The sequence below is a fragment of the Cyprinus carpio genome, chromosome B23, assembly GCF_018340385.1.
Source record: "Cyprinus carpio isolate SPL01 chromosome B23, ASM1834038v1, whole genome shotgun sequence".
Classification (NCBI taxonomy): domain Eukaryota; kingdom Metazoa; phylum Chordata; class Actinopteri; order Cypriniformes; family Cyprinidae; genus Cyprinus; species Cyprinus carpio.
In genome coordinates this window covers 15,245,619-15,270,118 of record NC_056619.1, presented here as the reverse complement: position 1 = coordinate 15,270,118, position 24,500 = coordinate 15,245,619, and the positions used below count along the sequence as shown (strand labels likewise).

At 35.7% G+C, this 24,500-nt stretch overlaps 3 protein-coding genes across 6 annotated transcripts in view; all 3 read left to right on the top strand.

Moving 5' to 3' along the window:
• Window positions 1-2,840: 2,840 nt before the first annotated feature.
• On the top strand, window positions 2,841-12,593 carry tmem240a (transmembrane protein 240a). Of its 2 annotated transcripts, none has more exons than XM_042750903.1 (4): window positions 2,841-3,432; window positions 3,701-3,807; window positions 5,679-5,887; window positions 11,455-12,593. In XM_042750903.1, the coding sequence occupies exons 1-4, from the start codon at window positions 3,376-3,378 to the stop codon at window positions 11,607-11,609; spliced, it is 528 nt and encodes a 175-aa protein (XP_042606837.1). In that variant the 5' UTR covers window positions 2,841-3,375; the 3' UTR covers window positions 11,610-12,593. The 2 variants fall into 2 exon arrangements, with proteins under 2 accessions (XP_042606837.1, XP_042606838.1); XM_042750904.1 differs by having other exon boundaries at window positions 3,249-3,432; window positions 3,617-3,807.
• A 2,383-nt stretch (window positions 12,594-14,976) lies between these two features.
• On the top strand, window positions 14,977-18,231 carry LOC109098216 (succinate dehydrogenase [ubiquinone] iron-sulfur subunit, mitochondrial-like). Its single transcript, XM_042750108.1, has 8 exons — window positions 14,977-15,166; window positions 15,799-15,932; window positions 16,129-16,214; window positions 16,730-16,866; window positions 16,977-17,093; window positions 17,178-17,279; window positions 17,440-17,562; window positions 17,816-18,231. The coding sequence occupies exons 1-8, from the start codon at window positions 15,104-15,106 to the stop codon at window positions 17,894-17,896; spliced, it is 843 nt and encodes a 280-aa protein (XP_042606042.1). The 5' UTR covers window positions 14,977-15,103; the 3' UTR covers window positions 17,897-18,231.
• A 139-nt stretch (window positions 18,232-18,370) lies between these two features.
• atp13a2 (ATPase cation transporting 13A2) overlaps window positions 18,371-24,500 on the top strand; it is a 16,963-nt gene continuing 10,833 nt past the window's right edge. Inside the window, exons 1-16 of one of the 3 annotated variants that reach the window (XM_042750107.1) lie at window positions 18,371-18,564; window positions 19,445-19,487; window positions 20,382-20,479; window positions 20,557-20,724; window positions 20,854-20,912; window positions 21,553-21,622; window positions 21,708-21,787; window positions 21,887-21,964; window positions 22,052-22,121; window positions 22,300-22,434; window positions 22,527-22,593; window positions 22,684-22,815; window positions 22,918-23,079; window positions 23,616-23,726; window positions 23,841-23,887; window positions 24,094-24,282. In XM_042750107.1, the coding sequence (XP_042606041.1) occupies window positions 20,477-20,479; window positions 20,557-20,724; window positions 20,854-20,912; window positions 21,553-21,622; window positions 21,708-21,787; window positions 21,887-21,964; window positions 22,052-22,121; window positions 22,300-22,434; window positions 22,527-22,593; window positions 22,684-22,815; window positions 22,918-23,079; window positions 23,616-23,726; window positions 23,841-23,887; window positions 24,094-24,282 (1,371 nt within the window). In that variant the 5' untranslated portion in view covers window positions 18,371-18,564; window positions 19,445-19,487; window positions 20,382-20,476. The other 2 variants (XM_019111940.2, XM_042750106.1) reach the window with 2 other exon arrangements.

The following is a 24,500-nucleotide window of genomic DNA, read 5'->3' as shown; positions in this document are numbered from 1 at the left end:
GTTTGTATTTTTATAATTTGTTATAATTCTAACCATATTTATATTATGATATCATGCTTTTAAACTCATGAAGAATGAGCAAATGATAGAAAAAAAGTTTTTTTCCACTAAGAAAAGCTGTAGCATCTAGTGTATTATTTTGTGTATTATGTTATTTATCTTTGAAATGTAACTGGGTAAACCAAATAAAATGAATTAAAATATTTATAATAGTTGATATAATAGTGAATTAAAATTGTTAGTTAAATGTACACATTGGTTATTTATAATATTATTATTATTATTATTATTATTATTATTATTATTATTATTATTATTATTATTATTATTATTTAATAAACAAAATACATATTTCACATTTTATATTTTTAAACATTTGCCAAATTAAAAATATTTCAATTTTTATTTTTACTATATATATTAGTATTTATATATAAAAGTATTTATATATATATATATATATATATATATATATATATATATATATATATATATATATATATATACATACATATACTGTGAGGTTGCAAAGAAAAGCAGTGGCAAAAAATATTAAAAGTAGTGTAAACATTCTTGTATAAATTGGAGAGAGAGAGAGAGAGAGAGAGAGAGAGAGAGAGTTTGATGGTGGTCAGCAGTAAATCTTTGCTGTGCTGCTCTCCAGGGTGCTGAAATGCGTTGCTGCTGAATGTGATGGACATCGTGGCATGTTCTTGGTGACCTTCACAGATAAAGATGTATCATCAGTATATTAGCCTTAATGAATTAGTGTATAATAGTTAAAACGTAAATAGCGTGATGTAATGCATGAAAAGCTTGTTGAAAAGTCAGCAATGATGCATTTTCACTTGCATGTTGTCCTACAACAGAATGGAGTTGCTCACATTTTAGTAATCATTCTGCATTACTGCGCGCTCTGGAAAGAAACTGAAGTGCATCAAGTATTGAGCTAAGATTTAAAGCTTGCATTCCTGCCAAGTCAGTCAGTGCTTTGTATTTTCGGTCAAGGTCTTTTCACATGTGTTAGTTAACGTGCCAATCATCGGGAACATGAGGTGGGATACAGAAGCTGAACAATCATATGAGCTAAACGAAATGGCGCAATATGAACTGCAGAGCGCGTGAGGGGGCGTGAGGATGGGCTGGAAAAAACTACACGCTCCTTGGGGGATGGCTGTCCTATATAATGTAGTGCGTTTCATTAATTGAAAAAGATCAGCCGTGTTTTTTAAGGGAAAAGTGAATTGGTCAAGTCTCTTCTACCACTCCCCATCCAAACCCCCTTTCTGTCTCTCCCCCACCCCTCTCACGCGCACACACGCTCCCGCACCGCCAGAAGATGGGCATGAAACACTCCTGGCTGCCGTGGATCAAATAGCAGGGTATAACACTGTGATTGCAGATTCTGATTATAAACCCAAATGGACATTAAGAAAGTCTGATCTGATCGTATGCTGGTTTAAAGAAGCCTACTTTATCAACAAAAACCTACAATGTGTGGCAAGCCATGTTAACATTATTCCTTAAAACTAAAGAATCTTTCTGTTCTCTGATTTGCACCCAAAATTGCATACTGTCTAGTATTTACTATATTTGGTTTGAAACTTACTTCATTACTTCACTCAATTTACTCAATTACTCAATTACTACATCAGCCATGCTGTTACTGTCACTTGACCTACTAGCATCAGTTGCATTTCTTGCTTGCAATTCACAAATCTTTTCCTGTGGCTTTATGGGATGTCTGCAGAAGGTCATCTACTTTTCACATACTGTTTTTCAGATATCACAAATTCGAACATAGGTTACTACTCTTTTCACATATATGGAAGTAGGCATAGGCATAGGCCTATGTAGACACAGCGTGTGATTCTGAAATCAGCTATTCATGTTTCTTATCTAAACTCCAGTTGTTGCTGGTAGTTGTTTCAGTTTAAGTATTTTTCTCTATTATTATTTATAGCTGCATGCAACTAAACAGTATATCAGTATGAATAGCTGACCAGAGTGAGACAATACGATTTTATTGGTAATGGATTTTTTTTTTTCAGTTGAACTTAAAATAAACATTTTTTTTACATAATAGCCATAAATATATTGTTATAAATAAATAGTCTATATGAAGAGTTCAGATGCAAAAGCCTCTAAGTGTCATTTGAAATTTTGAACATTTTTATCAGCTCTTATGTGTAGGTTTAGTAATTTCACATCAATGGCAGTGAATAGGTTGTTGTCATTGCTATTAAAGCGAAATAACTGAACATAAGGAGCCTGAGAAAACTGCTAATTTTAGAAGAAAATGTCAGACAGCACTTTTGCATATTAACTCTTCATATATACATAGATTATAATTTCCATAAATATAAAGCACTACAACTGTTTTCAGCACTGATAATAACAAGAAATATTTTTGAGCAGCAAATCAGCATATTAGAATGATTTCTGAAGGATCATGTGACATGGCTGCTGAAAATTTAGCAAAATTAATTGCATTTAAAATCTATTAAAACAGAAGCAGTTATTTTAAAGTTTCATAATATTTCACAATATTAGTACTGTTTCAATTGTTTTTGATCAAACAAATAAATCAAGACAAATAAATAATAAATAGGAAACTTCTCTCAAAATCTTTGCAAGTTCTTACTGACCCTGTGTGTGTGTGTGTGTGTGCGTGCGTGCGTGCGTGCGTGTGTGTCTGTGTGTGTGTGTGTGTGTTTGTGTGTGTGTGTGTGTGTGCGTGCGTGCGTGCGTGCGTGCGTGCGTGCGTGTGTGTGTGTGTGTGTGTGTGTAAATAATATTTTTTCTTAAATGTAAGCACTATTTCCATATTTAGGAGTGAATGTTAAACCGGCTTGCCACATACAGTGTAGCGAACACAGCAGATATGTAAAGCCGACAACACATTTCTACAAATAAAGCCTCGACGACGAATCTAATGTCTACTAGATGTCAGCTCCTAGACAGATATATCAGAGAACTGACGTTAGCTGATCCTGGCATCGCTCGTTTTCGCAAACGTTTCCAGCGGCGTCGGAACGCGAAGGAGGAGAGAGGCAGCAGCATCAGTAATCAGACTAGCTCCCTCCCAACCGCACGTCTGAGGCGGATTCAACTGCAGCACTGGGGAACGTATCGCTGGATGTGGGTGAAGACCGTGTGAATGCGCGTGTAGGCTCGTACATTGGGATAGCGAGATCTGCTCATCCTAACCCTATGCGCTTTAAGAACGCTTCCCAATCTGGCGCGCTCAGGACTGAGGCAGGTGTAGCGGCGAGGGCGCATCCATGAGCGTCTTCTCCCGGGACGGCATGTTTTTAGTTTAACCGGATTTGTTGAACAGACTGGGGAAGAGGAAAGGCGAGTTCGGAAGTTTTGATGCATATGATCACAACCACCATGATTTTTATGATCCTCGGTGCTTCAGTTGTCATGGTAAGACCCTTCGCCTGCCTAAGCGCTTCATAATTGTGCATTTCTGTCATTTTCAAAGTGAAATCGGGGGTTAACGAGAGCGTGGACCGCTGAAAGTCCATTAGAAATCTCATTAAGACAGCACAACCGTACTTGTGTCTATTACTGGCTGATGTGGAAATGTAATGTGTATTTTCCCCTGCAGTGGTCACAGTACCAGGTCATGTAGCGGTTGCTGTGTTCCAATACTGCTTGTCATGTCCCGGCTGACTCGAATGGTTCTTTGCAGGCGATAGCGTGTTTAATGGACATGAACGCACTCCTGGACCGCTTTCACAACTACATCTTACCGCATTTACGAGGGGAAGACCGCGTCTGTCATTGCAACTGTGGAAGGTAAAAAACCCAAGCGTTAATAATGAATTGAATTCTAGCACGAGAGTCAGAAATTGACAGGTTTCCCCATCTGTTACTAACAGCTCTTAGGCCTGAGCTATTCTCCAGCACCCGAAATACTGTCTTGTCCATTTCATCTAATTTTTCCAATCGGAGATGGTCACATTAAAGGCCTCATATGTGTATTCGCGGGGTTTATGTCATAATCTGGGCGTAATTCAAATGGTTTATCAATACTGAGCAGCTACTGTTGCTTTGCGTCGGTGTTTCAGTAGGAGAATTCTCCTTGATTTCTCTGCTTGTTTTTTTTTCTTTCTTTCTGCGTATCAAGGTGTGATTTTTTTTTTTATCTCCAATCACAGCCAGAGATGTTGTTCTTTGGTGTGCGTGATTTTATCACAAAAACACGTTGATATTACTGAAATAAAATGTGATTTTAATACAGAAGGACTGCGTTGAGTTAATGCATATGGTAGTAAATCCAGTTTTGTGATGTTGTTTAGTGTAGTACAAAAAGATTTGGACAAAAATGTACAAATACTCTTATTTGTATTTTATATACACACACAGGACTATCATTATTATTTGTCTTTTATATACTTAAGCTTGACTTTATCATTTTCACAAGAGTTTCTGTTCAAGCTACATCTGTTGATTACAAGTTTTTGATGTAGGAACATCTGAGGGTAATAAATGAGGTCATATCATAATTGTTCTCATTTAGAAATGCATGTTTAACACTGTATTATTGGTGAAGCTCTGTTAACAACTTAATGATTTCCTGTATGCCACATTTCTTTCCAAACATAGAGTATATTCTGTGTCACATTTCAGGACCAAGAGCATTATAAATGGGTCATGGTCAGTGAAAACTTGCTCAGTGACCTGATATTTGCAAAAGGAAGACATAAAAGTCTCATGTGAATTATGTGTTCATAAATTAAACATAAAGCCAATTTATAGATAAAAAATGGAAGAATTGTTATGATTTCTGCTGATTATTGTCATTAAGAGATAGCATTTATCATTCTTCACTGGTCAAAGTGTTAATCTGTTTATATACATTACTTTAACATTTGCATATCTGTATATTTCTGCCTATCAATATCTAATGTGCAAAACTTTAATTCCTTTTAATACATGCAAATTAATATCTTAATTACTTTTTTTTATACCTTTTTCTCCAAATTTGCCACTGTTATAGTTTTCCCTCTTAATTAAAAAAATGAGAAGTTCAAAATAGTTTTTGTAACTTATTTTTTTTCAACTAAAATATAACAGAAAAACAAAACTTAATACATCCATTTCACTTTTGAGGCGTAATGTTGCTAAGGATTATGGTTTCATGTAAGTTGTATACAAACTCACCATAAGAAATAGTACAACACACAAAGAAATTAGGCATCATGTACAGTCATTTTTGCATAAAACCAGATAAAGTGTTGCAAATGCATAACATCTTTTAAGCCTTATCAAAGACACTTTTGCATATAGTTCTGTTGTAATATATGAGAGTTTTTTCCCCATAGACCTGCATAAACAACACAGTGCATCAAAAAAATTGAATATGGCATTATTTGTAACAGCTGTGTGCCAGACCATATGTTCAATGCATTTATATGTTCCAAGACAACAAGCCCAGTTTGACTGAGCTCTGTTGGATCCAAATAGTATCAGTATAGAAATGCTGGCTTTCCCACCCTGCTGAGAGCATTATTAAAGCAAGCGTTTGTGTAATTGACATAATATTGTATGTCCTCATTGTCTATCTCTTTATTTATTGTTGATCATTTTATATTTAATGTTCCCGTCTATCTGTTTTTGTTGCTGAATGTAAACCTCTAAACACAGTTCTCCCCTCTCTGCCCTAGGCATCATGTTCACTACGTAATTCCATATGACGGAGACCATTCGCTCGTGGACTCGTCTGAGAATTACTTTGTGAGTGACAGTGTGACCAAACAGGAGATGGACCTCATGCTGGGGCTGTTGCTGGGCTTCTGCATCAGCTGGCTGTTGTTGTGGCTGGATGGAGCTTTGCACTGTGCTGTGAGGGCCTGGAGAGCCAGTCGCTATTATGGTGAGTGGAAAGAACATTGTAACCAAGAGTATATGGAAAGCATATATGTGGATACATGTAAAAGACAAAGGATATGCTTGTAGGAACAATATGCAGACCAAGATTTGGTTACAGAAAATTCAATTATAGCTTATATAGAGTAAGTGAGTGTTCATCCTTTTATTTTAATGCATCAAAATCAAGTTTTCTTCCCTCATGTGACAATTTCTTTAATGTTATGAACAGAGGTAATCCTATTTGTATGTTTGTTTGCAGTATTTTTGTTTCGCGTGATCATCTTGTGGTTAAACGTTGTTGAGTGTTGTTTCCTTGCTGAATAAATGTTTTGTGTGGAGGATTTAAATGGATGTTTTCGGGTACTAACACTGGTTACTGTATTAAAAAAAAAAAACTCAAGAATTGCCGTCAAACACTTTACTGTGAAGAAAAAGTGCCTTAAATGTTAGTGACAATATGAACACTTGTGTAGTTAATTTAAAGTACACTGAAAAAAAATGGTGTCAAAACTTAGAAGTTGCCAGTAAGTTTCTCAATTATTTACAAAGAAATACATTGAATTAAACATTCAATTTTAAAGTAAAACGCTAAAAAAAGTATATTCTTGTAAAACATACTCTAGTTATCTTTGTTTTATTTGCAACTTCAAAAAATATTTTTTTTTTACATTGATGTTAGCTGTGTCCTGAAGAATAAAATACTGAAATTATTGTACTTTTACTTATTATGTCACTGGTGTTTATAATATACAGTCACAGATCAGCCAATCTCACAAAATGATTAGCAGTTGGTGTGTTAGACTGATATATATACCCAGATTTGTATAGGATTAAATCCTCATAAATTTATAAAACCATCTTTGAAATGTGTCCCACTGTATTGGTTTTATGTTAATAAACATATGTTTTTCCAAACACTCCTAAAATTCAATTTTCTTTCCCCAAACATTTACATACCTATATTTTTCATTGTCATCAGCTGTCAGCGCTCCCCTTCTGCCCGGTTATTATCACCCCCAGTAATGAATGTATTAAGATGAAGACTGTAGGCTGCAGAAATTAACAGCAGGCTTTCACTCAGTGTAACCGAATCGCAGGCAACACAGCAGTTGTTTATAACAGTTGTCCATGGTCCTTTGAGAGCAAAGAGGTACATAAGCTGTGGCGGAATATGTAAATAATGCCTCAAAAGGGAACGCTTTTAGTTTGAATATGATTATTGCGTTCATCGCATGAACATTTGATGGTTATTGTAGGTCAAGGAGAGTGACAGATAAAAGAACTGCTTGGAAGAACAGAATATATTGAAAAAGTAGGTTATTATGTGGCCACTAACTATTTAGTAATTAAACATTCCGTGTTGGGCATGGCTAGTTGGTCAGAGGTTATTTAGCGACAATGAGAAGCTATAATGAGCATTACCCCACAATACTCACCAAATAAATAAATATGTGGGCATGAAATTTTAAATGTGTTCCGTTACAATATACAAAAACAAAAAGACGAAAAACGTTACAAAAATATTAAAATAAAAAAAAATTAGGTTATTTTCATTACAATCGATAACTGAAATGCAAAGGAGTTTAAATGAAATTAGAAGGAGCGAGTCTGTGGTGTGATATGAGAGAAATGAAATTCACTTTCAGTCTGGAGGAGCGGACTGATATACAGAGTTGGAAAATGGAGAAAATTGGGAAATATCAAAGTGTGGAATGTAGTTACTGACCAGTCAGATTCAAGTGTTCTGGATCATTGTGTAATATATAATATACTGAACGGATAGTTAAGCCCCATTCATCCAAGAACGATAACTATAAAGATAGTTATCACACCAGCGAACGATATCGTCTGTTTATTCTAAGCGCATGCTCATCTACCGCTTTAAAGTCTGATAGGCTGTCAATGTTTGTATCTGGAAGTCATTCCAACGATATTGTTTCTTTGTGCCTTTATCCTTTAGCTGTGGTGTGGACTCTGCAATTCTTTAATATTGAGAATGATTTTTACAACTATATCTTTATCGTTATATTTATAGTCATCGCCCTTGGTGTGAACAGGCCTTTAAAGGGGTCATATGACATTGCTAAAAAGAACATTATTTTGTGTATTTGGTGTAATGTTTATGCGGTTTAAGGTAAAAAAAAACCACATTATTTTCCACATAATGTACATAATTGTTGATCCTCTATGCCCCTATTTTCTGAAATGTGTCAATTTTTACAAAGCTCATCGTTCTGAAAAGCGAGGTGTGCTCTGATTGGCCAGCTATCCAGTGATTTGTGATTGGCCAAGCCTCAAGCGTGGCCAATAAACACACAACATTTCCATCAACAAATGCCTCGTTTGTAATGGGTTTTATTTCTCATTACTCAATAACACATGACACAATATTACATAAAATGTTAATTGGCATAACATTTCCAACACAGCTTAAACGTTGTGTATCGCGCTGCGTAAACATAAAACCATGTCTTGCATTTGTGATCTGAGAAACAACAAACAACAAGCGCTACTCTACACTGCTTAAAACTCACATTTTAATAGTCAGTGGCAAATACTTTAAATATAAAAAACGTACTTACAGGTTGTGAGTCAGAAGCGCAAGACTGTCCTTGCAAAGTTTGAACTGCCCAACTTTATAGAAACAACCATTGCACCACAGACTCATTGTAGGCTACTGGTTCAGGAAACAGTCCTCATCCTCCGTAAAATGTGCAGCACGCATCTGAATATTTGGGTTGAACTGTTCTGGAACAGTGTTGAAATACAACTTAAACACTGATTTCTAGTCATGTCCTCTTTTGGAAGGCCAAACAAAGTAGTTTTGCTTTTACAACGAGCACACAGCATCTCCGCAACATGGCAGTGATGGCAACAGAGAGAATAAAAGTTACACCTTCTTTCTTTGCGTGAACATTTGGGCAGCGTTATGCAAATCTTCCCACGTTGTGACGTAGACGTGGGGGTGTGTTTAAACAAAGCATTTTAGGGGGGCATGGACAAGTCATAACTTTGATAAAGAACATCTCTTTGGATTTGAGACTTTAGTCTTTGCAACTTTACAGATCTTCTTTATGCACCAAGAGCTTGTAACACTCCAAAGAGAAAGGAAAAATTTTAATCGCATCATATGACCCCTTTAAACTAAAAATAATTAAATTCTGTCATTGTCTACTACTAAAGACTTTGGTTAATCTTCAAAAAACCCATAATAAGATATTTTAATATCTTAGAAAATCCAGAAAGGTCACAAAGGCATAGTAAAACGAATCTATATGAATCAAGCATTTTAATCCAATGATCACTTTATATGATGAACAGATTTAATTTAAGCTTTTACATACATCTAAACAGTGATCAACACATATGCGTAGATCACATATAGTAAACAACAAAGCTCTATGTATGTGTGTTAATATGGGAATAAATGCCTAAATTAAATGTTCATAATATAAGGCAATTATATCACTTTTAAACCACTCAGTCATATGGATTCATTTTACAATTCCTTTATGGCCTTTTTGGATCTTCTAAGTTTTGGTTACCTATCTTCGTGGAGGGACAGAAACCTCTCCGGTTTGATTAAAAATATTGAAGTTTAGATGATTAGCTAAAATCTTATTTCCATATGATATGACCCAGTGAAAAAATACTGGGGATGCCCCTCTAGTAAAGCACACCACAGCTGTGAAATTGTGACGTTGATGGCAGGTCAGCCTCATTTAGCCTCACCAGGATAGGGAGTGAAGGTGAGGTTGATGGAAAGGAAGGCAGGAGGGAGATGCTGTCATGCCCCCACCCCCACCAGCACACACACACACACACACACACACACACACACACACAGAGACTTGCACCCTTGCACTGTGCGAGCGCTAAAAATAGACAAAGAGCAGCTGGATAGAGAAGGCAAGTTGGCGAGACGTGTAAGCATGCAGTCATACGCACACACATATAATACAATACATATACACTGCAATAAGGCACATACCTTAAATTTTAGCTCTGATTTCCTGTTTAAGAATTAAATTTCATTGCTTTGACTGTTTGCTGCACTCTTTTGTTCTGCTCAGGAGTGATCTCTGGTAACTGATTTATAGGCTGTAATAATTTAAATAACAAAATATCACATATTCATTTATCTGTTATATATTTTATATTATATAATGTTGACATTTTAATAATCTTATAATATAATTTTAATAATACAATATTTTATACGCTATATTTTATATTATTTTGTTTTACATTTTAATAATTATTTTCTGCTCAGTTCAGGAATAATCTATCCATTAACTGATTTACATTGTTATAATAAAATGTTTTATATATTAACACTTTAAAATATTTTATATTATGAATATGTATGTCCATATTTTTAAGAATGAACGTAATTATTTGTTACAGACAATCCTTTTATACAATTTCAGTTTCTCCCCAACCAACACCAAACAGCCTTCAAAGAAATTAAAGTTACATTCATTGAAAATAAATAAATACAAATAAGCACCTAAAATGAAAAGAACAGTAGTAATAAAATAAAATGAAATTATATATATATAAATAAGCTTTCCTTTGATTTATTGTTTGTTAGTATGTGTGTGTGTGTGTGTGAGTGACCCTGGACCACAAAACCAGTTGTAATAAATATAGTAAAGCTGAATAAATAAGCTTTCCTTTGATGTATGGTTTGTTAGGATAGGACAATATTTGGACTAGATACAACTATTTGAATATGTGGAATCTGAGGGTGCAAAAAATATAAAAAATTAAATAAAATAAAAATATTAATAAAATAGTTCTTAGCAAAGCATATTTCTAATCAAAAATTATCTTTTGATATATCTTCATGGAACATGATCTTTACTTAATATCCTAATGATTTTTGACATTAAAGAAAAATCTATTATTTTGACCCATGCAATGCATTGTTGGCTATTGCTACAAATATACCCGTGCAACTTAAGACTAGTTTTGTGGTCCAGGAAATATACATTCATATTTTAATCAAATATTTTTATACATTTACTTTTTTTTTTCAAATTGCTATAAAAGTGCTAATAATGATTGCGTACGACCAACATCCCCTACCTTTCTTCTGTTTAAACAAAGGAACTCTCTTTTACTGAATCCCTTTAATAATAAGCTCTTCACTGAACTCCATTTCTTTTGATCCAGTTATAAGGCTTAAAAAACCCTTATTCACCGTCTTCCTCTGTATACCCTTCATGACAGTCCTAGTGGATGGCATACCCATGGAATGCTATAAATAACCCCCCGCTCCCCCGTCGCCTCCCTCGCACACACACTGACACACTTCCAACAGGGCTAGTTGTGAGGGGCGGGGCTGTCTGAGGAACTCTCTGCGGTTTCTCTACACCTCTACCCCGGTCTCCACATCTGGACCCACACGCTGTTTCCATTAACACATTGTGTAGACATGCTGGTTCATTGTAAGCTGTACATTTTTTTTCCCATTTCTTAACTCAACTCATTAGCTTAGTCATTAGGAATGTATGAAACTCCGCCGTTTGACCGATGCTAATGCGTTTTTCTCTGTGCCGCTCACAGATACCCCTTCCTGGTCGTGGTTGCCACAGTTCTGCAACCTCCGGGACCTCCGTAGACGCGCACAGCTCCGGCAGCTGGAGGATTCCAGCGGAAACATGGTGCACATCAAGCAGAAGCTCTATCACAATGGTCATCCCAGCCCCCGCCACCTCTGACTTTAACAGCAGTTTCCCCAAAACTGCTCCATTACCAGCTGCTGCCTCAGAGACCCACTTCAATTGTTCCACTACATCTTTTAGACCTTCAAAAACCACTTGAGTATTTGCCAAAAGAAGAAAGAAGATTATCGTTGCCAATATGCTGATCTGTGTCTACGCTCGCCACGTTTGGCGAATGGTTTAGAAAGGTTTTTTTTTTCTGTACAGGCATTTTATTTTCAATTGCTGAATCTAGGCATGCACTTTTAGAACGGGGGAGGATGCAAGAAATGGTTTTGTGAGACACTGGGAGTCAGTTCATGTTTTTTCCTTGCCCCCCCCCCCCCCCACCACCTTTTTTAGCTTTTTCATCAGAATACAACTTTTTGGGAGGGGGGTGATAAGCGGGTGGGGTGGGAGGGTGTTGGTTATGGTTTTGTGATGATATAGTTAGAGATTAATGCTCTTGTAAATAGTTATACATATTGTTTTATGGGATTTAAGCAAACACGGGAGTAGGAGGTTCTTAGAGACAAGTTATGAACTGTAAAAAAAAAGAGAGAAAAACATAAAGAGGAAAGAATTTTGAATGCTGATATGTGATATGTGAACTTTTTGGATGGATGAAAAAGAGATCACTCTAAAAAATGATCGATTAGCTTTGTTACTACGTGAAGTAAATGAATGTATTAATTTTATCTGTATATAAAGGAGAGTGCAGGAAGGTTGAAATGAGTGGTCAGGGCTCTTTTCGCTGTTTTGAACGTCATCCGTCATATGTGAGAGAACTGCTAGCGCTTGCCTTGTCTTCCCTACACTGTGTCCAATAGCCCTTCCTGGTCTGCTTTTAAACTACTCCAAACTCAAACAAGAACAACCAGCCTGCCAGCACACAGAGCCCTGACCCAATTTTCTCTTCCTCTTTATGTCCAGACATTGCTGTTGTGAAGATAAAATGTCTGTTTTATTAAAAGTGCCATTGAAGCACAACAGTGACCCCTAGTTTTGGGATGTGTCATTTCTCAACGACTGAAGGTGGTGTGCATGGGACAATCACATAACTTTCATCCTTGCTGAGGGGAAACGTTTCTGAGGCTAAATTTTATGTTTAATAAGGACTCAAACTAAATATTGTATAGCTACCATAACCTGTCGTAACTGCTGAGTTTAAAACAGTTCTAATGCTGTATTAGGTGGAAATAATTAGTATGAAGACGTGATAGACACTTTAATACTTTCAGTTAAGAACAATTGATATGATACAATATTTATATAATATAACTGATATGAAATTTTTTTTTATTGATTTTTAAAGAATATCACCATTATGCTCACCAAGACTGAATTTATATGATTAAAACTGCATGTTATATTGTTAAATATTATTACAATTTACAATAACTGTTTTCTATTTTAATATATTTTAAATTGCAATTTATTTCTTTGATGGCAAAGCTGAATTTTCAGCATTCATAACTCCAGTCTTCAGTGTCGCATGATCCTTCAGAAATAATTTTGTCAATCATTTTTCTGATTTGGTTCTCAAGCAATAATATTAGATAATAAAAAGAGCTTTAGTATTTAACCACCAATAATAATAATATAACAGAGCACCAAATCAGCATATTAGAAAGAATTATGAAGGATCATGTGACACTGAAGACTGGCGTATATACAAAAAAAAAACTGTTTTTGGAGTATTTTTTTTTTAAATGAATGCAGCCTTGGCGAGCATAAGATAATTTTTTCAAACACATGATGCCATATATTTGATATTGATTTACAGTGACTGACATTAAACCACTTAAGGCTGTAAATGTGCTCTGTTTAGGGTGGGAAATGAAATATCTGAATAGTTTAACTTGATTGAGGACAATGACATATTTAAATGACATATTTAAATAAAATTCTTTCCAATTTGCCTCAATATACCCTACACTGACTCATAAGGTCAAAGGGATTTGTTAGAAGCTCTTCTGGCAGAAGTGGGACTCACTTGACAGATAAACGTGGACTACTCCACTTGAGGCCTGAATAAGATTGCTTTTGATCCAGGAGTCACTGCAGATCTCTGGGTGGAAATGAGACAAGACCGATTAACACTATTCCTGTTTTACCTCGAAGGGATGTTTTAATGCTCCTTCAACCGTAATTCTTGATGTCTCTCAAACTAGAGAGGAAAACCTCACTCAAGATCGATTTCCATCTCGGGAACTCCATAAGATTAAATATATGAAGGCCAGTTTTCTGCTGTTATAGCCATGAGCTTCTAAGACAATGGACTGCTGTGTCATTGTGCTCTGGGTTTATCTTAAAATGCTGTCAAAGGTGTTTTAAAATACTTTCTACCCTGTTTTCCCTTCTAAAGTGATGAGTTTTGCAGAATAAATACCTTTTGTTTGGCATTTATTTTGCTGTGGATCAGCAAAATGTTGTACAGCAAAAACCTGAATAATTGTTTCCACTAACACTAACACACACGACAAAGTAAAAGAAATAAAACTAATACAAAAATAAAATGATCACAGGGTGTAACATAGGTGGGTTTTAATGATGTTTTAATATTTGTATATGAGTATGAGTATATATAAATATTCTTAAAGGAATAGTTCACCCAAGGTTTTGACCTGCATAGCGCATTTCTCTAAATGTAACCCATTTCTGAATAATAAAGAATAATGATGTCAGACATTTCATCCAACTATTATGATAAAGTCTCTAAAATATGCAGCATTATGCATAAGGGCAAATTTGTGCTACAGCTAGTTCTCTGTTTAGTTTCATAATGCCTATTCATTTTTAGGGCTGAGAAGACAGGTTTTTCCTGTATGAACTATGAAATTTGACCTTTGGAGCTGTTGATCCTCATATTCATATAAGATAAACACTTATCTGCTTATGGTTTTTCACATGGATTTTAATTATCAGCAGCTGTTTCCAGAACAGTTTCTTTTTTAATAGTTAAAATCATAGGCGACCTCACATAAAATGTATATACATATATATATATATATATATATATATATATAATATTCTGTATTAATTATTATTATTATTTTATATAAAAAAAAAAAAAAAAATTATTTATTTATTTATAAAAAAAAAAAAAAAAAAAACTCCCCATGACTCTTTACAATTTTATTAATTTCCATGACTTTCCCAGGCCTGAAAAGCACAACGTTTCCACATTGTTTCCAGGCTTTCCGTAACAATGGGATCCCTGAAAGATGCTTTGGCTTCAAGTAGGCTACAGTTAGCCTGCGTCCCAATGTGCATACTCTCCATCCTAAATTCTTTGTGATATTAGTAATTATCAATACTATTCATGGCAGATAGGGTGGATAGTATGCACATTGGGACGCATGGTAAGTCTTCGTGTCGCTCTTTATTGACGACAAATTCACGCCCCGCTGGCATTAGGAGGAGGAGCAGATTGCAGTTTACATATTTGAAACAGTTGAAGCCGCTAACGTAAAAATAGGAAATCCTACGTAACAACACAGAAGTGGAAGATGTCTGCGTGCATTTCTTTAACTCGCAGCGCTGTTGCTTTCCGCAACAGTAGGACGTTGGTGGTAAGTTATTAACGAATTCTGACCTGTCAGCATCTTAATGCGTGTGTAAGGGGATTATATGAAGATGTGTGAGACCTTCGTGTTTTATAAGAAAGTTCTCGTTTGGAAACTTACCAAGTGTAACTTGTTCATTAGGCTGAGCTGGTTAGCTGACAGATCCAGCGTTAACCTGTTTAGTCATGCTACTTAACCGCTGTTGCGCAGCGTATAAAAACGTCGGCTTCATCAGATTACATAAATGTAACTTTTTGTTTTTTAATTAAACTGACCTTCTAGTATGGATATCTGAACTCAAGTGTACGTTACATAGCTTACCAATGTGAGTTGAGTAACAAGGTGATATAACTCCCGCACACTTCTCTGTTACACCTAGAGGTGGCGCTGTGCAAAGTCAATCGCTAATTCCAGTGCCTTCATTTTTTTTCCAGACCGAGGACCCCTTGGATAAAAATACATTGGCATATTTATGTATTTACTAACTTGACAAAGCCATGAAAATAATATAGATCTGTTTTATTTTACCAAATACATTTTAAGGTTGGAGGGATGCAATTTTTTTTTTCATGTAATGTCTGTAAACTCAGCATTTAGCATCACATGTCTTATGTTGAACTTTCCTCTCACTACCCCAGCTGGTACGATATGCCCAGACAGCAGCTGCCCCTGCCCCTGAGCCAAAAATAAAGAAATTTCAGATTTACAGATGGGACCCCGACACACCTGGTGACAAGCCCCGCATGCAAACCTATGAGATTGATTTGAACACGTAAGCACCAATATTTACACTTAAGTTATAGTCATAACAGTTGCTTTACAGTTTTTACTTTACTTAAAGGAACACTAAGTAAATAAATAAATAAATTTTGTCATAATTTATTTGTTGTCATGTCTTCCATATCTAAATGCTATTATTTATTAAGAATTAAATATCACAACATTTTAATGACACTTTCTCATCCTAGATGTGGTCCAATGGTTCTTGATGCTCTCATCAAAATTAAAAATGAAATGGACCCGACGCTCACCTTCAGACGCTCCTGTAGAGAGGGTAAAAAAAAACTAAAATGGAATTAAGAATAAATTCATTTTACTCCTTTGAGCACAAAGCAAAATCAATTCTGTGTCCTGTTAAAGAGAAGTCAACCCAAAAATGAAAATTTGTTGAAAATCGACTCAACCTCAGGCCATTCAAGATTTAGATGAGTTTGTTTTTCTTCAACAGAACAAATTAGGAGAAATTTAACATTAGCCTACATCACTTGCTCACCAGTGGATCCTTTGCAGTGAATGGGTGCCGTCAGAATGAGAGTCCAAACAGCCGATAAAAACATCACAATAGTCCACAAGTAATCAATGTGACTCCAGTCCATCAATTAATGCCTTTAAAGTGAAAAACTGTATGTTTGAACTTTTATTCTAACAGCCCCCATTCACTGCAGAGTGAAATGTGCTCTGATGAATAAACAAACTCATCTACATTTTTAGCAAATTAAATTTTTTGGGTGAACTATTCTGTTAATATGTAACATTACAGAATGTTATGAAATGTCTATAATTTGACAGGTATCTGTGGCTCATGTGCTATGAACATCAACGGAGGCAACACTTTAGCCTGCTTAAACAAAATAGATACAAATACCAGCAAAGTGACGAAGATTTACCCCCTGCCTCACATGTATGTGGTGAAAGATCTTGTCCCTGTGAGTAAACTCAAAATCCCAGCAACAACATATGATAATATTTATTTGTCAAATACAATAAACCTAATATTTCAAACTTATCCTACGCTTATATTTCCTGGTTTTTTTAGGATATGAGCAACTTTTATGCACAGTACAAGTCCATCGAGCCCTATTTGAAAAAGAAGGATGAATCAAAGCAGGGAAAAGAGCAGTATCTCCAGTCAATCGAGGACCGTCAGAAGCTGGTTCGAGACACTCTGCTGAATATTCTGCTGATTCTATCAGTGTGAAGGGTGATTGTGATTTTTGCTCATGATTTTTGCTCATAGGATGGCCTGTATGAATGCATTCTGTGTGCATGCTGCAGCACTAGTTGTCCTAGTTACTGGTGGAATGGAGACAAGTACCTTGGTCCAGCTGTGCTCATGCAGGTATTTATTTTTCTCTTCATAACACTGCTTATATGGTAAACAAACAGCCATTTATCATTGTTAATTGATTTTACAAAAATAAATCTACCAGTTAAATCTTGATTAGTCTGGATCAGCGTTGAGTGCCTCACATCTCTGCTGTTTTGTACCCAATTCTCAGGCGTATAGGTGGATGATTGACTCTCGTGATGACTTTACAGAAGAGCGTCTGTCCAAATTACAGGACCCTTTCTCCCTCTACCGCTGTCACACAATAATGAATTGTACAAAGACATGTCCCAAGGTATGCCATTTTCCCATCAAACTGGAAAGCAACACTTTACTTAGATGAATTAGACTCTGTTATAGAAAACCGTTTCAGTTCCTGTTGACTCCCATTGTATGGACAAACCCTATAATAGGAGCCAAAACTGTTTCGTTGTTATTTTTGGTTGGACTGTCCCTTTAATAAATGTTTGTTTGCAATAGCTTATATTTAGTGTATCCCATTTTTTTCTGTATTTAATTTAATCTGTTCTGTCCTCTCTTCTGTTTAGGGACTCAATCCTGGAAAAGCCATAGCAGAAATTAAGAAAATGATGGCCACTTACAAAGAAAAGAGATCGTCTGCCATCTGACTTGTTAATGCAGGAAATCTCATGTACTTAATGGTTTAAATTATTGTGTTAATGTGTGAATTAAGCATGGAGTGATCACAAATATGGGATATTTAGTTTTTACTTTATTTGATGGTTGAAATCTATATTTACTGCTAATTACTGCTAATGACCTGCATTTCATTTCCATTTAATCTTGATTGTAGTTATAGTGTACATGAATATATCTAAATGCAGGAACCTGTAAAAATGGCATACTATTTAACATATAATAGTGTAGTATTTGTCTTGTGTGTGGTAGATTCTTACTGTACACGTAATGTACTATGCTTGCTATAAAAACATATACAAATATCTGCATGATTTAGATGACAGTCATTTGTTTACAAGATGTGTGCGCTGCATAGGTAAGAAGATATGTTTTCTAGTAGTAAAGTGCATGCTTCTGTAGAATAAATTAGATTTAGAGACAGAAGGTCTCGTGATGTGCTCTAGGTGGCGGTGTTGAATGGGTGAGATGACAAAAGATCGTAAAGGAAGAAAGACTGGCGTCATATTCAGAGAGCTGACACTTGAATCACAAACTGTTAGTTTCTGCGGTAATATGTAATAAAAAATGATGGCCCTAGAGTAAAAGTATGAGATTTAGCAGTCACGTTATAGTTCATATATGGATTCAGCAGGTATTGGTAAGTGCAGGTCGCCTGTGCATGTCTATACTATACTAACGTTAGATGAAATGTCACTAGAGCTGAATGCATGAAACAGCCGCATCCCATTAGGTCTTCTTGACTGCAGTTTACTCCATAATTTTGTGTATTTACAAGCTGTAAATTTCTTTCGCGCGAGATATGGATAAAACTGGATGTCATATTTGTTCAGTGAATCGATTGAACGGCGTTACATGAGTTTACAGTTCTGTCTGAATCGCTTTGATCGGTTGAGTCAACATGATGGAGCAAAAAGTTACTTTTAACAGGCGAATAGCAGTAATGGTACAAAACATACGTGTTTGTTTGTTTTAAATCAACACCCGTATGAAAGAGGCTTGCTTTTTATAACGCAATGGGCTGCAAACATTTTACTAACACGTCCAAACTTTCTGATGTAAATATATTATTATGAATATAAATGCATTTTAGGTTCCAAGTTATGAGTGAGCCATTGCTGCAAAAACAAACAAAAAACAACTAGGATAAAATTAAACACTATTAAACTTATCACACCTTATAAAAAAATCTATTTGTGTGTACATATCGTTAAATTGAAACGTTTTAAAGCCTCGCCGGTGTGGTGATGTATTTACGTAATGAAGACGTACAAAATAAACGAATCGATTTGAACCGGTTCTTTATTTCGAACTTTTCAAAAGAACCGATTCGCGGGAATGAGTCCATCGGTATTTTACCACTGGCTCAGAGAGGAAATGTAGGCGGAGTGTTATCGTTAGTGCTTTGGTTTACCGGAACGTTTGCGTTTTCTGTCTCACATTCAGGTTTAGTGTGGATATTTCAGCCAAAAGGAACTATAATGTCGTAGACAATTCTTTTGGTTACTATTTTTTTTTAGAAGTTTTGCTAGCAACTTGCATCAGGAAAAAGACCAAAGGGTGGTAAGCTATTTTGCCTTTCTTGAAAAATGCACCTGTATTTGTTTAGCACACAGAACTTTAAACAGTAATCGTTTTAATTGTTAGAACTGTCTGAAACTATATTAGGGCATATTTTACATTATGTTGAGTCAAAGTCAGTTGACTTCACAAATAAAGTGTTGAAAGGGGTATAATGTTTCTAGCACATTTACTGCTGGTCATTTCTCCTCATCTGTTGTCTTCTCTGCTTCACTGAGCTGGCTGAACCTGTATTTCAAGCTCTGCATCATTTTAAAAAAAATCTTTAAATAGCACTGTATTCTATTTTGTTTCCATTGTATTGCCCAGGTTCTCCTGCTAAAATAGTTAATTTCTTACGAATATCCTTCAGCCCACCTGTCTAAATATATGCATATTGTAGTGTTGTTTGTAGTGACCTAAACACCATTAAATCTTGGAACGCTAAAAAATCAAGTTGCTTTGTGGTTTCTCACTTTTGTTTGAAGGTAGCATTTGTAAAGTGAAAGTAAGCATTTTTGGTTGTGTAGAACCATCACAAAGCAAGCTCATGACCTGAAAAAAAGAGGAAAAACTCCAGACTCTCAAGTTTCTCAGCCTTAACCTTTTAAAACCTCTTTACAAACCTTTCTTCAAAACTTTAAAAAGCAAGTAGCCATTTCATTCATTTTTCTCAGCTAGACAGTGACGATTTGCCAGTATGTTAATTACAACATGGATGTGTTTATCTCAACATTACAACCAATGTTGTACCCTACTGACGCCATATACTGATGATAGAGTCTATTCTTGTATTTACAAAAAGGGAGTGCACACTACTCAGGTTATAAAGTGTGTTTGCATTAATGTCTTGAGTATCTACTGCTCAGCAGGACTAATAACGATCTTGTCTTCTAGGGAGCTGTGGTCCGGGGCTGGATGGGGCGACCTCCCCAGACACAGAACCCCTCATAAAGGATCCAAGACCCGAGGAGCTCAGTGCCGTCTCACATATGGTACTATGTTGGAAAAATCCAAATAAGTTTCTTGTTATTCTAGAACTGATCATTTTATCATGTGATTTGTTTCTCAGGATGTTCAGGGGTACAAATGGGTGTGCTGGAAGGTGTGGTTGTGCCGTATTGGGGCGCTATGTTCTTTAGGCCTGCTGTTAGTGCTCTTCAACTGGCGCCCTCGCCTCGGCATCCTGGCCCGCTGCAAATCCTGCCCCGTTTCAATGGCAGATGTTTTACTATTAAAGGTATTAAAGTTTGTTTCACTGAGACTTTAGATACTGGTTGTTCAAATATTTTCAAGTGGGAGAAGAATATACAGTAAATCGCAGCATTTTTCATAATAAGGAGGGATATTTTTTATTCGTTTATGACAGGACCGATATGGACAGCAGTTTGTTGTAGATGTGCTTACAGAGGAGATTGAGGAAGGCAGGTGAGACCCGCAGTACATTTATTACTCATGCTTCCCCTTTTTGTATTTATGTGCTTTAAAAGTTTCTTTCAGAAAGGAACCAGCTACTTGTATTTTGCATTTTAAAATAATTTGTAACTGTTTTACTAAAAGTTGTGAAGGTGCAAACATATAACATAGCGTTATATTCAGATTTATATTTAGATTTATACAAATATTGAATTTTACCACCAAAATGTAAAGAAAAAAATGTTTAAAAAATGAAGTCATTGTTTTAGCGTGAATAATTTAATGTAACAATGTAATTTTACAATAGTTTAGTTACATTTTAATTCATTTTAATCCCATTACAAAATGTTTTCATTGTCACATTATTTTCATGACAATTAGGTATTTTCACACTTAAATTGTCATTGCTGTAATGCAAGAAAAAGTCTATAGTATTTAAATGGTAATATGTAATTATATATAATTTAAAAAGTATTTCTGTCATGGTAGTAGTTGTTATACTCAAATGAATTTATTCAGATTTTAATAAAATTTTTATTAAATTTAATAAAAAAATCATTACTGTATTTATTTGTTTGTAAATTAATTATATATTTAGATAATATATTATCACGTTTATAGAGCTATTCATTTAACGCTTGAACTTTTCCAGTTTGGAGTTTGCAGTAGGAGAAGCAGATGAGAATGAATGGAGAGACACTGTGCAGCTACACAGTGAAAAGGTAACATAAGGGCAGTCAAAACAGACGGTGTAATGTACATTTTGACTCCATCTGCTTGATCGTATCTGATTTTTCTTTCATCTAGAAAACATTGCTCAGATACTATGTGTTTGAGGGCATGCGCTACATATGGATTGCCAGAAAAGGAGCCTTTTGCAAAGCAAGGTATGGTTTCATATTTCTTTATGTATGTTTTGGTTTCCTCTCTTTATGGTTATAAAGCTGTCTGAAATTGCGAGGTAGTAAATGATCTTCTGTCTCCAGCATTCTCAATGAAGGCTGGAGCTGTTCTGACCTGCATGACCGAAAGCAAGGACTGAGTAAAGCAGACCAAAGCACAAGGTCTTTACCCCTTCAATGCCTATATGAGCGATGAACACAACTGCTTTTTTAGATGTTTTAAATGCTTACACATTCTTTGTCCTACAGAAAGCAGATTTTTGGGGCCAATATCATTGATGTACCTGTGAAGTCTTATTTGCAACTTCTCTTTGAGGAGGTAGACCTGTTCTCCATTACTTTTTTTAAACACTATAATGATCTAAAAACATTGTAAAATCAATATATTGTAATTATAAACCATGTGTGTTGATAAAATGGCATAATTTCCTGGATTTGTGAATGAAATGCTTTGTGAAAGGTTCACATTTTGATCTGCTCTGCATTTTTTTTTTCAGGTTCTCAATCCATTCTACATATTTCAGGTGTTCAGCATCATCCTGTGGATGTCAGACAGATACTATTATTATGCTGCTTGTATCCTAATCATATCCTTAATTTCAATCGGCGTGTCACTTTATGAGATCCGTAAGGTATGTAGATATTATTTGCGTGTTCAAGTCTTCAGAACTCTTTTGATGTTTTGTGAATTGAAATAGTATGGGGTTGTTTTTTGTCTCTGTAGCAAAGCACCACTCTCCGCAGCATGGCCCGGTTGATAGTGAACGTGACCGTGCGCAGAGACATAGGAGGTGAGGCTGCTTATCAAACGCCAGAAATAGGCACATTGTTTCCAGTGTTGATTAGTTTTTTTGTGCAACTACGTTTGTTTGTTTTTCCAGAGGAGGAGTGTGTGAGCTCTGAGGAGCTGGTTCCAGGGGACTGTATTGTGATTCCAGCCGAGGGTTTGCTTCTGCCCTGTGATGCCGCCCTGCTGGCAGGGGAGTGCATGGTGAACGAAAGCATGCTGACTGGTGAGAGACCGTCTCTGAAATTGTGCATTGCAGTAAATCTACATGCATTTAGATGCTTTTCCGTTCTTCTGTTCTCACTTTTTGTTCTGTACTCACTGACAGGTGAGAGCATACCAGTGATGAAGACGCCATTGTCTGTGTCTGAAGCCACATACAGTCCAGAGTCTCAACGCAGACACACTTTGTTTTGTGGCACACAGCTCATCCAGGCTAAAGGAGGCGGGTCTGCTGGGAATGGGGCCATTGCTGTTGTAACACACACAGGTGACTTATAAATAAACACATTTATGTTTTGTTGTTGTTGATTATACACTACTGTTCAAAAGTTTGGTCTTAAAAAAAAAAGTGCAAGGATGCGTTTAATTGCTCAAAAGTGATGTAATGTTATAAAAGATTACTATTTCAAGTATATTCTGTTCCTTTGAACTTTCTAATTATCAAAGAATCCTGAAAAAAATTATATCACAATATCCACAAACCACAAATAAAATAAACAAATATAAAAAAAAAACTTTAAAACATAAAAAAATCACAAAATAAGAATTTTCCTGATATATAAAATAGTCTAATGATCCTACAAATTCAGCTTTGCATCACAGGAATAAATTAGATTTTCAAGTATTTCCAAATATGACTATTTTTACTGTGTTTTATCAAATGAATGCAGCCTTTGGTGAGCATTAGAGACTTCTTTTAAAAATCATACTGACCCTAAACTTTACAACAGTAGAGTATGTAGAAGACAGAGAAGCCATAAAACGACTTTTCTCATGAAAACACCTTTTGTTTATGTTCCTCAGGCTTTTTTACTGCCAAAGGAGACCTTATTAGTTCTATCCTTTACCCTCAGCCATTAGACTTTCGCTTCTACAAGGATGCTATGAAGTTCCTACTTTTTCTAGGAATTGTGGGTAAGTTGGATTATTTGCAAGCTTCATATATGTATGTGATATAATGACATTTGATTCTGTTAGTTTCATAATGCAGAATATGGGCCTTCATTGATGTGAATGTCTGTATTTCAGCTCTGGTCGGCACTATTTATAGCATTGTGATACTTTCAAAGAGCAATGTAAGTAGTTTTAAGTTCATACCTTACTTTTTTTTTAGTCCTTTAAGTTTTCTTCCCTCTAATGTTAGTCAAGGTTTCTTTCACTATAGCAAATTAGATTTAGATGCTTTCTTCCGAAATAAAAACTGTTGAATTATTAACAAGTAATTACACCTCAAGATTCTTTTTTTTAAATTTTGCTGTGTATCCACTTCTTCTGTCATCAGACAACCTGGCAAGAGCTAGTCATCCGGTCTCTGGATATTGTGACAATAATAGTTCCACCTGCTCTCCCTGCTGCTATAACTACAGCCACTATCTACGCCCAGAATCGGCTGAAGCGTCATGGGGTGTTCTGCATCAGTCCACCTCGCATTAATATCTGTGGCAAGACATCACTTTTCTGTTTTGATAAGGTGAGAGAACAAGGTTTCGGGAGATCCTTTGTTGGAACAGTCTTTATTGCGTCATTAAAAATGCTGTGCTGATGATTTATATCTTGTGGAGGGATGGTTAAACTTGGGCATATTAAGATTAAGCCTTTGCTTAATCTTATATTTGGCTATTCAAAGCCTAAGCTTCAGGCTGTTAAAATAAACTTTGTTTTATTACTCAGTGCAGACTTCTGTTTGTG